Genomic DNA, 15,248 nt, shown 5'->3' with positions numbered 1-15,248 from the left:
TCTATAGAAGTCACTGCAGCAATTAATTTTTGTATGGCTCACACACCCAGCAAATAGCAATAGATGAATAGTCAGCTGACTATGCTTTACAAACTTACAATTCCACCAGAATGGACTCAGTCATGTTCAGGTAATGTGGGATTATACAGTAGCCAGTGTAACAGTGTCGATATACCACTTAAAGATTCTCTGGATTAAAATCATGACACTTCCAGCTCATCTTTAAATATCCCTCAAATTATATGATTTCATCTTTTGAAGGGGACTTCAATTAAATGTTTTGGTTTCCAACTAATCGTTGAAAATTATACTCTCACGAACTCTGTGATGGGAGATTTAATTAGCAAAAACACACACACAGAGCTGAGCATCGATAATGCATTGGTTAAACAGACATTCAACCAGAACAAGAAATAAACCCATCATAAATCCAGGTAAACGTGAGGAAATTTGCTAATTGTTGGAAAGATGATGATTCGGAAAGCTCAATTCAGCAGATTCTCTTTAATCTATTAATGTGAGTTGTGCCAAATAGCTTCTTCTGGAGAATGCATGCATAAGCAAGGGACAAAGGACAAATGTGAACAGGTGGTATTGATGAACAGGCAAAGTAAATTTGTGTACCTGTGTAGGAATGAGGAGAAACTGTAGAATTCTAAGTAAAACATGAAGATATGCAGCAAGTGTTCATGAGAAAGCCCTGAAAAGCCTCATATACAGGCATGATAAAAACCGACACATGATACTGATTTATTATGAAGTAAAGGCAAGTGATTTATGAAAGTGCTTGCCAGGAAATGACTAAGAGAGAAAAAGCTTAAAGTTCATAAAGTGCCCATGTATTTACAGAATAAGAAATTAGAATAAGTAGTTCCACCTGTAATTAGGAATGATATTAATAAATGAGCAAACAACATGATATCAGTGAAGTCAAGAAGGTGGGAGTGGCACTGTTACACATGATGCCACAGAGGCTCAGCAATTAACTGCCATTGTTTTCATGCAACATATTTATAATCTATGCTAACTGTTGCTACCTGTATGACAGATTGTTTATTGAAAACAACTTGCAATGAAAAAAACATCAAAAGATGCAATCAGACAAAATGAATGGTGAACCAAAGACAATGCTAGAAATGCCAAACATATGATCAAAGAGACCGGTTTTAAGTTAAGTCCCAAGGGACCAGGAAATGGGGATGCAGACGATGCCAGAGTTTCAGTAATAGAGCATTCTGGGGTTTGGGTTGCAGGGTGGGGTGGATGTATAGGTTGAAGGAGAGGTTGGAAATTTTAAAATAGAGTTATCCAGCTTACATGAGCCAATGTAGTGACACAGGTGGAAGGAGAAAAAGCAGGTTAGAAATAATTTAAAATTTACAGAATTTGGAGAGTTGGTGAGCAAGAGATTTGGAAATCAGAAGAGCATTGGAATAGTCAAATGTGGAGGTGACAAAGGTGTGAGTAAGTATTTTAGCAGCAGATTGATTACAGATGTGGGAATCACAAGAAGGACAGCATTTATTGCTCAACTCTATCATTGAGAGTTAGTAGCGAGTCACTTTCTTGAAAAACATTCAATAAACAGAAACAGTCTACTTGAAATGGAGACTGGAGAGAGGGCAGTAATTTGCCAGGACAGAGAACCAGGCGTGGAACGTTCAAATCAGTTTAAAAGAGGGAAATAGAATATGATGTTCCTCAAAACCAACCTACATCTACATTGCATTATCCCTGCTCCAGTTTCCTCTCACAGTCCAAAAGACATGCAGGTCAGGTGAAATGGCCATGCTAAATTGCCCATAATGTTAGGTGCATTAGTCAGAGGGAAATGGGTCTGGATGGGTTACTCTTCGGAGGGTCAGTGTTGACTTGTTGGGCCAAAGGGCTTGTTTCCACACTGTAGGGAATCTAATCTAAAACTTCAAAGTGCTTCAATGGAATAACATTAAACATTTGGTACAAAACTTAGGTTTTAAGCAGCACAGAGGAGTAGTGGTAATTCCAGAACTTAGGACCTCAACAGCTGGAGACAAAGTTGGCAATGGTAGATTGAGGCAGCCAATTCTTGGTTGATTCCAAACATAATGATGCAGGAGCAAGAAAAATCCCCATTATGGAATACTCTTTAGCAATAACAGGATAGATAGGAATGAGACCAGGTAAGGATATCCTAGTTAGACAATGGAGGAGAGAAGTAATTTAGGATGAGGAGAGGTAATTTACTGTAGTCACAGTTCCATTGCATGTAATCTGTAAGTTTGGTAACATCCATTTTTCAATTCTTTGGTAGAAACTGTTTGAAGGAATTTATAATGACTTTAGAGAGGAAAAGGAAGTTGGAAATTACCATCAAGAAAATCTGCAGTCTTGAAGAAACTGTTTAAAAGGAAAACCACTGCATGTTAGGGGACAGCAAAAGTAAATGAAGAGACTGAGCTGCAGGTTTGTCACATAGTATTCACAACCATATGCTGCCAAGAATTGTCCCAATTATTTGGTGACAGATAGTGATTGAGTAGCAGCTATTTCAGAGCTGAAAGATACATTGATTTACAGAATAGAGAAAATAACATCCATGTAATGTCTATGATTCCGCACTTGGGAAAAGGAAATGGTAATAGGAATGCAGTTGACAGTTCCAGTTGGAAGCTAACACCAGCATAGACAATATTAGCCAAACAGCTTCTGTTTGCGCACTTGAAGAAATGAGCATGACAACCGTCTGATGAAAGAGCAGTGCTCTAAAAGTTAGTGCTTCCAGATAAACCTGTTGGACTATAACCTGGTGTCGTGTGATTTTTAACTTTGTACACCCCAGCCCAACACTCGGTGGCACAATGGCTCAGTGGTTAGCACTGCTGCCTCGTAGCACCAGGGTCCCAGGTTTGATTCCAGCCTCGGGTGACTGCGTGTGGGGAATTTGCACATTCTCCCCGTGTCTGCGTGGGTTTACTCTGGGTGCTCCGGTTTCCTCCTACAGTCCAAAGATGTGCAAGTTAGGTGAATTGGCCATGTTAAATTTCCCATAGTGTTAGGTGCATTAGTCAGAGGGGAAATGGATCTGGGTGGGTTACTCTTTGGAGGGTCGGTGTGGACTGGTTGGGCCTGTTTCCACACTGTAGGTAATCTTCAAATCATTAAGAATTTTATAATTTGCACAAGGGAGCACCAGTACCATCCCTACATATTGCATCTGTTTAAAAATATTGCATACAAGATTCAATTGGCTATTTCAAAGAATAAGAAGCCAGTCGCTTACAAGAAAATCTTGGGCCCTGATAATAAAAGGCTTGAACTTCAAATTTGGAAGAAATGTTCTCAAGACAGAAAATTGGATAAATATTTGAAGCAGCAAGACATGAGATTGAATAGTACTAATTTTATAAAGGATCCAGCAGAATAAAATGCATTGAATGGCCTCCTTATGTGCTGACAACTTCGAAAGTTTCATGTATAATGGATGTATGTTAGTTGCTCTTTGCTTTCTGCTCACCTGTTCGTTTGTTCAGTTTTACTGAGTCAGAAGTCACCTGGTGTCATGTGACTTCTGACTTTGTCCACCCCAATCCTATACCAGCATCTCCACATCGCAGTTTTACTGAAGTATTTTATCCTTGGTTGAAATTATAAATAAATGGAAACTAAAATTAAAGCCATTATTAATGATATAAGGAAAGAATTGCTCAAAGAGCAGAAAATTCCATTATTCAGTTGTTTAATAATGAAACCAAACACCAGGAAGATTAAGCAACTCCTCCTTACCAAGATCACATATAAGTACCATTAGAATAATGACAAGGATAATAGCTTACTTTTCAGTTGCTTGTCTCAACCTTATATTCTGATATCCCACTCACAAAACTTTGTTCTGTGTGGTAACTCACCTTCAATTAAACTCTCCAGTGGGGGTCGAACAAACATAGTATCTTCCTGCCAAAACAAAAACAAAGCAAAATGCACAGTCAGAAGGATGGTATACAAAAATATATCTACAAGTTGGGAGTTTACTAAAGGAAAGGTTTTTTTCAGCTGGTGATTCCAGAAAGCGTGACATGTTGTTGGCTGCATCACCTTGGAAAACAATTTTCTTTCAACTGACAAGAAACATTATGTTTCATAGCAGGAGTGATATTCCTTTGCATTGGCTACATAAAAAGAAACACTGCAAGGCCTTGTGATCCACATACAACAGTCATTTATATATCACCTTTAATGTAATAAAATGTCCCATTAATTTCTCGATCAATGTGCATGTAACTGTCAAAATGTTGGTGCTGATTGATCAAAAATTCTGATTCATAATAGAAATTTAATAAGCTTGGATTGAGGAACTTGTACAAAATAAGTCTGCTTCAAACAAATATCAGCAGAAAATATGCTGTGCTCGTTAAGTTACATAACTGGATTGTCAGGCTTTACATAACCCAAGAACCATATTGGAACCCAATTGGCTTTATGGCACAGGTTTAGCTGACGTGGTTCTCAATGACCACCAGATAGTTCACCATATACCTGACCCTCTTTCAAAGAGAATTAACCTTCCTGTTCCTTTGAGAAACTGTCATCCCGATGGAGAAGAGAGTGACAGGAAATCATAGCATATGCTGCTCGACACAATCTGAATTTTCTCATTTTCACTTCAAGTATTTTATTAAATGATACTCATGACGTCTGATCCATCCTGGCTCGCAGAGGCTTTTCTTATACAATTGTCCACTTTTCACCTTATAATTACACAACTGGGCTCTTCAGTATCCTGTTATGCGATTGTGCAGCACGACTAGTGGAAATTCTTACCACTGTGGGATCTTCCACCATTCATGCTTGTGATGTCATGTGTAAAGCCCAGCTGCACATCATTAGATTTGCTGCAAGTGGGAACTGCCTCTCCACCATTATCACTGAGGACACAGTTCAGAAAGCAAATCTCGATCCCAGAAACCTGGAAGGTGGTGGTGGAGAGGAGGGCAGTCCTTTCTCCTGTTGACCGTCAAAGGACGCTACACCACCAGACTCAGACAGTTTGGATCCGGATAGCAACCTGGATCAGTGCTAAGTCCTGATATAAATGATTGCCTTGCAATGCAAAAGGTCAATAACCTTCTGTGCTTCTGCATTGATAAGTGTGCTTATCTTCTCTCCACTATCTCAACTTTGTAGGTTCACCACTCACTTAAACTTATCACACCAAGACTACAAATCTCACCATTGCATATATTGGGTTCACTCAATGAATCTCAATCACCTCATCCTACCAAACGATTAACCCTTCCTGCTCTCTGTGCTTCCTAGTCACTCAGAAATACCTCAACATCTCTCCTACTCCTTCATCACCACTAACTGCTTGTCCATCCACTTCCAGAATACTTAATCTTTCCCTTTGTTTCACTGCAGGAAAAATGCCCCACTTGCTCCCATGAGATTAATGTCTCCAGAGTACCCCAGCTGGTGTACCTGTAATCCCTAGATGGATTGCACTTAAACTACAGAACTAACTATGGCAAGCTAGAAGAAAGTGAGGACTGCAGATGCTGGAGATCAGAGTCGAGAGTGTGGTGCTGGAAAAGCACAGCAGGTCAGGAAGCATCTGAGAAGCAGGAGAATTGATGTTTTGGGCATAAGCCCTGATGAACCATGGTCAAACCATGGACTGGAATCGGATAAGCCACTTGACTGACTTTGGTGGTACCTACTGACTGACCAAAGTCTCACTTGACCCCAATAAGAACAGCTTACTTTTGACTTTCAGACATGACCATTTGTCTGAAGCAGATGTAATATGTTTACCAGGTAAACTGCTGGCATATGCTGTAGGTAAAGCATTGATGAAGTATGGTGCTGTATAGTAAACAGGTGCACATTCTTGACTGTTCAGTGCTCCCAATCGTGACAAGCTAGCTGCTTCTTTGTACTAAACAGAAAAGTAAGATACTAGCAGCCTTCAAGGAAGCAAAAGTGAATGAGTGCTACAAAATCAAGCTAAGATCTATAAGACACATCCTGTTTAGATTCTGTGTGTTGTTGTGAACAGATTTATCTGGCAGCAGCATGCGATTTCTAGGTGTCCTTGAGTTGCAAAGTAAAATCCTTGATATGATCCTGCTGGGGGACTGCATTAGTAACCAAGTCCCATTACTACTCTATGGATTGTATCAAAAATGTATTTCTTTTACTGAATCACCAAAATGATCAATTTGTCTCCTTTTTGTACTAACATCCAGAGTAAAATAAATGTCCATCAGTCTTTTCCAATTAACTGAAAACTAATTGTAAGCAACAGCAAAAATGGTTAACAAATAAGCTACAATTCAAATTTAAACAAGATCCACTTAATTGTAAACACACACAATCATAGACAGACATGAAGACAACACAGCTCCACAGAGATATCAGAGGTTTAGAAGAAAAGATCAAAAATAGAAACAGCCTTGACTAAACAACTTGCTTCCTGTAATGATTTAATTCCATTCTTTTAGCTTCTCGGTCTCCATCGTATCTGATCTTCCACAATGGGGGGGCCTCAGAAATCTCTTCCCTTAGTCAGCTGAGGATTCCCTGTCATTGTGGTGGACAGGGCCCTCAGCCACGTTGATCTATTTCCTGCACTTCTGCCCCCACCCTTTGCTCCTCTCCCACAGCTCTGATAGGGTCTGTCCAATCCTCACTTTCTACCTCACCAGCCTCCGCATCCAAAGGATCAGAAGACAGCATTTCCACCATCTCCATTGGGATGCCACCACAAGACACATATTCCCCTTTCTTCCCTTGTCAGCATTCCACAGGGACTATTCCCTCCAGGATACCTCAGTCCACTCCTCGTCCATTCCTAACACCACCCCATACATCCACGGCACCTTCCCATTCAATCGCCGAAGGTGTAACACTTGTCCATTTACATCCTCCATCCTCACCAACCAAGGCCTCAGGCACACCTTTCAAGCAATGATTTACCAGTATTTCATCAATCTAGTTGACTGCATTCACTGCTCACAATGTGGTCCGCTCTATACAAGTGAAGCAAAATACAGACTCGGTGACTGCTATATGGAACACCTACTGTCTGTCTGTAAATTGACCCCAAGTTTCCTGTTGCCTGTTACTTCAACATACCACCTTGTTCCCATTTCTGTCTCAGACCTGCTCTAGTGCTACAGTGAAGCTCAATGCAAGCCTGAGGAGCAACTCCTTATCTTCTGCCCAAGTACCTTACAGTTTTCGGAACTCAGCATTAAGTTTAAAAGTTTCAGAAAATGAACACCATCCTCCATGTTTATTACCTACGCTCCATCCCCCACCCCCACTTTCTCTGGCTGCTTATTCCATACACGCACCACCTGCTGTGTGAAAAAGTTGCCCCTTAGATCCCTTTTAAATCTTTCCCCTCTCACCCAGTGAGCTGCCAGAGAAAGTGGTGGAGGCTGGTACAATTGCAACATTTAAGAGGCATTTGGATGAATAGGAAAGGTTTGGAGGGATATGGGCCAGGTGCTGGCAGGTGGGACTAGATTGAGTTGGGATATCTGGTCGGCATGGACGGGTTGGACCGAAGGGTTTGTTCCCACGCTGTACATTTCTAAGACTCTATGACTATGACTCTATGCCCTCTAGGTTTAGACTCCCATACACTGGGGAAAAGACTTTGTCTATTTACCCTATCCATACTCCTCATACTCCTGCCTTCTTTACTATCCTATTACCTGCAACTCTACTTCAAGGAACTATTCACTCCTGAACTCCAAGGTCTCTTTGTTCAGCAACACACCTCAGGTCCTTACGATTAAGTGTAGAAGTCCTGCACTATAAAAAGCAATCATGGATCAAACATTTTAAAAATACACTTTTACCTTCCATCTAGTTACTATTGTTTGTTATCTGCAATTCGAACAGAAAGCTTATCCCATGTGTCTGAACACAACTAATTACCAATTCATAATAATCTGCACTACCTGTAAAGAACTTAGATTTGGGGTATGAAAGCACAGAGTTCAGGCCATGCCAGAAAACAAATCTGAATGACCTTACATGTTTTTGTACCATCCTCTTGCTTTAAACTCCTATCTTCTGAGGCCAATAACACCTACTTAATGTTTTGATGACACAAATTAGGAGTTGTTAAAGGAATAGAATAATGTCCAAATTGTGTGAATTGTAGAACAGCAGCACCCTATAAATAACTGCTTTGTCATATTCCATGCCCAGTTTTATTTGAGACTTTGCACAAGGATATTTTACTTTACGTGATGACTATGTTGACAAAATGATTTACCCCAGCTATTTTGCAGGAAATCATCTTTTTTTTTAGTGATCTCATCTCCAAGCAGATAGAACTCTGAAAGCTCTTAATCTTAGTTTGATCCTTATTATTTAAAGAATCTAGGTGACATTTTAACCAATCTCCTCTACACACTGTAGATGTGCAGTCATTGTTCAAGACAACTGAATGAGTCTGCTACTAAAATGTAAATTACAAAACTGAACCTTCTTGTAACTCATACAATTTCTTCTGTCTGATCAATATCACCATCTTCTCAGGCAAAACCTTCAAAGTCATGTGTAATTTCAGAAACCTTGTCATTCCATTTGGACAATTAATTGCACAATAGTATTTCAAATCACATCTAAAACATCTGTTGACCTTATCCTAAGCGACCCTGGGGTTCATTCTTCTGTTATACATCCCCAACTCTTTTTGTCTGTTAAAATTGCTAGAATTCCCTCTATCCACACTCCTTTGAGTTATGATTCTCCTTTCATATTGGTGCATTTGGCTTATGTCTGGGTGATATCACATTTTTGCTATTTTTAATCCTACACTCTTTGTTAATGTTGACTGTCCCATTTGAGCCATGGATGCCACTGGGAATGAATGGTTAGCCAGGAATTTTTGAATGAATCTGACATATTTTCCAAAAGTGTGCTTCTTGCTGAAAATCTGAATCTAGTTCACCATGTTCAGCAAAGTCCAACAATTTAAAGGCAAATAAAAAAACACAAAAGAACTGCGGATGCTGTAAGTCAGAAACAAAAACAGAAATTGCTGGAAAAGCACAGCAGATCTGGCAGCATCTGTGAAGAGAAATTAGCATTAACATTTCGGGTCTGATAATCCTCCTCTGAACAAAACTGTTTCTAATGTAAAGGCAAACACTGACTTAGGAATCTGCAAATAGAAATCTTACTATCTTGCATATAGTGTGTTAAATTCTATTAAATATTCTTCATTATGATCATAGCTGATGTAATACTGGACAAATTAGATCCCAATTGGCTGGCACGCCAGTTAGTCATTGGACATAATCACGAGGCTGCCAACATTCTTACAGATGAACATAAGTTGACTAGAGAACCTTGATGCTGCACTCAGTCAAATGCAATCTTTTGTCACTTCTGGAGTCCAGCTTTTCTATCAAGGCTGTAATGAGGTCAGGAGTTGGCAGACCATTTCAGAACTCAAATTGTAAGCAGTTCATTGCTAGGCAAATGCTGCTTGACAGCACTGTTGATGACCCATTCCAACATTTTAATGATGGCTGAGAATAGACTGCTGGAGCAGTTATTAACCTGGTTGGATTTGTCCTGCCTTTTGTGTACAGGACATCCTGGGGCAACTTTCCACATTGTTGGGTAGATGCCAGTGTTGTAGCTGTAATAGAACAGCTTGGCTAGGTAAGTTCTGGAGCATAAGTCTTCATTACACATTACTGGAATATTGTCAGGGTCCAAAGCCTTTGCAGTATCAGTGCCTTCAACTTTTTCCTGATATCGTGTGGAGTGAATCAAATAGACAAAGGAAAGGCTCCTGTGAGGTAGGGACCTCTGTTAAAATGTAGAGATTTGTTTTTGCAAATAGCTACTGAAAGCTGAAATCCTCATGCCCTGCTCCTTCTCTCATTGAAAAAATTCTGCTGAAGATCATTCCTGATGAAGGGCTTATGCCCAAAATGTCAATTCTCGTGCTCCTCAGATGCTGCCTGACCGGGTGTGCTTTTCCAGCACCACACTCTTCGACTCTCTTCTCCAGCATCTGCAGTCCTCACTTTCTCCTTGCTGAAGATAACAGACATTGATTCTGTAAACTGGCAAAAGTGGCAATTTCCAACAGGTCAGATATTTTAATGGTTACCAGCAACAGATGATGAAACACATATATAACATATATGACTAATGTCATTTACAAAATATCTTGCAAGAACTGTAACAAACACTATATTGGACAAACAGGCAGAAAACTAGCCACCAGGATACATGAACATCAACTAGCCACAAAAAGGCATGATCGACTCTCACTGGTATCCTTACATACAGATGAGGAAGGACACCACTTCGAGTGGGACAACACATCCATCCTAGGACAAGAAAAACAGAGACACGCACGAGAATTCCTAGAAGCGTGGCAATCCGGAACTCTATCAACAAACACATTGACTTGGATCCCATTTACCACCCCCTGAGAAAGAGAACAACACCACAGGAAATTACACCACCAACCCAAGGTAACCTAAACACATAAATAGAAAGCAGAGCATGCCACCAGTGCTTCATCGGGAGGCTCACTGATGATGTTACCTAGTATAATGACGTAACATCTAAAAATGAACCTTCCAGCTCAGTGAGCAAACCTACATCCAGAACCTCCACCTGAGCTACAAATCTTCTCAAAAAATATATGTATATATTTAAAAGGAGAGAAAAATACATATGAACTTGCTGTCATTAATGAATTTGATGCAGAGCACAGAGCTACTTGTTCAACTTCATTACATCAAACAATTCTATTTCAATCTCAGATTAGTACTTAAGAATTGCTCTTTCAGAATAGAATTTAATTTAGATAAATGTGAGGAGTTGCATTTTGGTATTAGAAATCAGGGTAAGACTTACACAGTTAATGGTAGATCCCTGGGGAGTGTTGTCAAACAGAAGACCCAGGGATTCAGGTACATAGTCTCTTGAAAGTAGCGTCACAGATTGACAGGGTAGTGAAGAAAGCGTTTGCCACACTTGCCTTCATTGGTTAGAGCACTGAGTATAGGAGTTGGGATGACATGGTATAGCCGTACAGAATATTGGTGAGGCCACTTTTGGAGTACTGGGTACAGTTCTGGTTGCCCTGTTGTAGGAAGGACATTACTAAATTGGAAAGGGTGCAGAAAAGTTTTACAAGAATGTTACCAGGACTAGAGTGTTTGAGTTATGGGGATTGGCTGAATAGGCCTGGGATGTTTCTCCCTGGAGTATCGGAAGTTCATGGGTGACTTTATAGAATGTTGTAAAATCATGAGAGGCATAGATAAGGTGAATAGCCTAGGATAGAGGAGTTCAAAACTACAGGACATAGGTTTAAGGTGAGAAAGAGAAAAATTTAAAAGGGATCTGACAGGCAATGTTTTCACACAAAGATTGGTGTGTATATGGAATGAAGTACCAGAGGAAGTGGTAAGTTTTGGTACAGTTACAATATTTAAAAGATATTTGGACAGGTACATGAATAGGAAAGGTTTAAAGGGATATGGGAAAAGTGCAAGAAAATAGTACTAATTTATTTTGGGAAATCTGGTTGATGTGGATGAGTTGGACCAAAGGATCTGTTTCTGTGCTATATAATTCTATATGCACCTTTTAAAGTGAAAAGTATATCTAATATGAGCTAGTTTGCTATTGAGAGTTTTTTTTTTCCAGTCGTGCCTTTCTCAAGCTAATAATTAGCTTTGAATCATCAATTTCATAGAATCATAGAATTTCTACAGTGTGGAAGCAGACCATTCAGCCCATCAAGTGCAAACAGGCCCTCCAAAGAGCATGCCACTCAGACCCATCCCCTGAACATATCCCTGTGACCCTGCATTTCCCATGACCAATCCACCTAAGCTGCACACCTTTGGACTTTTGGAGGAAACTGGAGCACCTAGAGGAAACCCACGCAGACACAGGGAGAATGTGAGACCTCCATACAGACAGTTGTCTGGGATTGGAATTGAATTCTTTTCAAGGTGGTGGCTGAGTGGAACACTCCAGTCGAAGTTTCTCCACTCCACCCACTCTTCTTCTTCTTTTCTTCTTTTTATTCTCTTTTTCTTCCACCTAGTGTTTCTTTTTTCTTCTTCTCCTTCTTCTTTTCTTCCCTTTGGCTCCTGGCCTCGGACGACCATTCTGGCCTCCGGTGAGCAACAGTTCTTAGCATCCAGTGAGTGATGATTCCCTGTCTCTGGCGGTCACTTCCAGCATTGCGCAGCGGCCTCCCAGCCTCCCGAAGCAGCCTTCTGGCGTGGTGTGTCGCCAGTGCGGTGTGGAGCCAGGGCCTGGTGCAGACTGGAAGCTAAGTGCCAGTGTGGTCTGCTGTACTGAACTCTTTTCTGTAATGTTTGACATTTTGTTTCTGCCAAAAATTCTCGTAACAGAAGATGCTGTACCAAGTTCTTTTGTATCTAAGTTACTGCTGTAATTGGCGTTTTCACCATACTCATCGAGTATGTGTAACAATAAAGGCTATTCTATTTTATTCTATTGTATGAACCCAGGTCCCTGGCACTGAGACAATAGTACTTACTATTGAACCACTGTTCCGCTCCAATTTCTACACGGTAAGTTTTCCAGACTTTTATTGCAACCGTTACTCAAATTCTGTCTTCCATGTGAACTCTATTTGATTATACCATGTTTATCTATTAGAATCCCTATAGTGTGGAAATAGGCTCTTTGGCCCAACAAATCCACATCGATCTACCAAAGAGTATCCCACCCAAACCCCTATATTTACCCCCTAACCTATACATCCCTGAACACTAAGGACAATTTAGGATTGCCTAATTCACTAACCTGCACATCTTTGGATATGGGAGGAAACTGCAGCACCCGGAGGAAACCCACGCAGACACAGGGAGAATGTGCAAACTCCACGTAGACAGTTGCCCAAGGCTGGAATCGAACCCGGGTCGCTGGTGCTGTGAGGCAGCTGTGCTAACCACTGAACCACCGTGCCACCCACATTACTTTGTTCTGTTGAATTTGACCCCACACTGGACAGAATCTTACCCAGTTCAAAAATAATTGATGGTCTTGGTCAGTTCTTGATCCAACTCTCCCATAGGTATGATTTTCTGAGAGGCAATCTTCCAATTACTGAGTTCCCCATTTACCATTCAATTAAAGACAACAACAGGTGAATTCTTGAGGCTGCAAGTCCAACCTAAGAACCTGCAGCTTTGGCAGGAAAGCAGCCTCATTGATGGAGATGGATGCTGCCATTATCCAAGTGGGAATGAAAAGGACACCTCCATCTGTTCTATAGAGTAATGGCTCTGAATTAATGTCAATTAAGGTCACACAGTGTGTAAGTGGAAACCAAATAGTTCTACTCTAAGGTATTGGAGATACTTTTTTCACTGGAGTGTAGGAGATTCAGAGGTGATCTGATAGAAGTTTATAAAATAATGAGAGGTATAGGTACAGTTAACGGTAGTTGTCTTTTCCCTAGGATGGGGAATTTCAAGGCTGGGGCACATTTTTAAAGTTAGAGGAGAAAGACTTAAAATGACACAACAGGCAAATTTCTTTTCACAGAGTGTTTGTGGGTGGAATGAACTTCCTGAGAAAGTGGTGGATGTCTGAAAGATATTTGGATAGATACATGAACAGGAAGGATTTGGAGGGATATGGGCCTTCAAAACCAATTCCCTCCAATGGCAGATGGGACTAATTTATTTTGGGATTATGTTCAGCATGGACTGATTGGACCGAAGGTCTGTTTCCATGCTGTATGACACTATGACTAGATGCACCAGATTCCTCAGGTCTTGATAATTATGCCTGATTAAATGTAATTATACTATTGCTCATATGCTACTTTTGTTATCTAACTATAGCGCTTCCTCTGTAGATACTATACAGTAACGTATCCACTACCATCAATCACTAGATAGGCCTAAGACAAAGCAAAGACAAAGAGATTGGTGGCAGCAAACTACCTCAAACAGCTCTTACTTAGTACTTTTTACTGGTAGAGGTGGCAAATACACAGGGTGCCAGGAGTAGTCATCTGGAGAAAACATCAAACTTTCTTGAGGTACCTTCTGAAAACATTACTAATTTGTAAAACAAAGTTGTAGCAATAGCTGCCAGACTGTCAATATGAAAGGAATATCCTTTCACCGATGGTCTTGGTGTGGCCCACCAATCCTAGGTGTTCCATTAGGTTAGTGTGGGGACAACAGTAAGTATATGAGGCCTTGCAAGCCAGTCCAGCCAGGTGTCTAGCAAGGCAATCCAGGCATCTATTAGAATCAGTGAGGAGCCCCCTGTTTCCAGTTGATTCCCATTTTGCCCACAATTCAGGATCTGTGCAAACTGGTTACCATCAATTTCAGTAAGATAGGACAGATGAAGGAAATCATTGGCCCACCGATCTAACATTTTCCCACTCCACCATCTTCTTGGAAGGACTGGTAAGACTTCACTCACTGTAGAGAATGCTTAATATTTGCCAGTCAGAAATAGATGTAATACCATTAAATTACATACAGCATGTTTACCTCTGCTTTTAATGAAATAGAATCGGGGATTCATTGTGCCAACCATGCAAATTGCGTTCAGGAAATAGTAATATTGCCAAACTCAATCAGCTCCCAATCATTTCTGTCGCGCCTTCCATGCTAATATATAGAACACATACAAAAATCACGTAGAAATCATTATACATACAATCCATGAAATAAAACCAGATGTTCAAATGAGTTCCTGTTATGGTTACCCACATTCAATTCCCTCTGGAATGGAACTTAAACACATGTACATAAAAGCTGCAAATGTTGCAGTTCCAAATACCCTACTTGAAATATTCTAGATTATCTATGATTATCGACTTACCTTGTGTTCTGCTACATTACTTTGCTGACTTTTAGCACCATGAGACACTGATGAAAACTGGCCACTTGCTTTTGTGGAATCAATTTCCTGCGAAACAGCACAGCAATAAATGTGATAGTTAATGGGAAATTTATAACTTTACTTATTTGGGTAAGAATACTAGCCTGACAATAACATCGCACAAATTTAACTTAAATGAAAGATGATTGAAACATCTAGAATATTAATTCTCATATTGTATGCATTTCTTTCATCCTCTTCTAAACTCAGATCAAACCGATCTTCATCACTAACATAAGTATATATTTCTTGAAGAAACATTGGTCCTATTTTACAGACTTGGCTTCCAGTTAGAGTGGGAGAATTCTGGAGTGTGCTGAAGG

General features: G+C 40.3%; 1 protein-coding gene across 1 annotated transcript in view; it reads right to left on the bottom strand.

The window, feature by feature from the left end:
• The window catches only part of adgb (androglobin), a 344,259-nt gene that overhangs the window by 138,791 nt on the left and 190,220 nt on the right, over positions 1-15,248 (bottom strand). Inside the window, exons 15-16 of the mRNA XM_060831153.1 lie at positions 14,866-14,952; positions 3,888-3,933 (exon numbers count right to left, since the gene is read on the bottom strand). Of these exons, the coding sequence (XP_060687136.1) occupies positions 3,888-3,933; positions 14,866-14,952 (133 nt within the window). The remainder of the gene's footprint in view (positions 1-3,887; positions 3,934-14,865; positions 14,953-15,248) is intronic.

The sequence above is a fragment of the Hemiscyllium ocellatum genome, chromosome 10 (genome assembly GCF_020745735.1).
Source record: "Hemiscyllium ocellatum isolate sHemOce1 chromosome 10, sHemOce1.pat.X.cur, whole genome shotgun sequence".
Classification (NCBI taxonomy): Eukaryota; Metazoa; Chordata; class Chondrichthyes; order Orectolobiformes; family Hemiscylliidae; genus Hemiscyllium; species Hemiscyllium ocellatum.
Note: the sequence above shows the minus strand (reverse complement) of the source record. Positions and strands in the feature narration are given on the sequence as shown.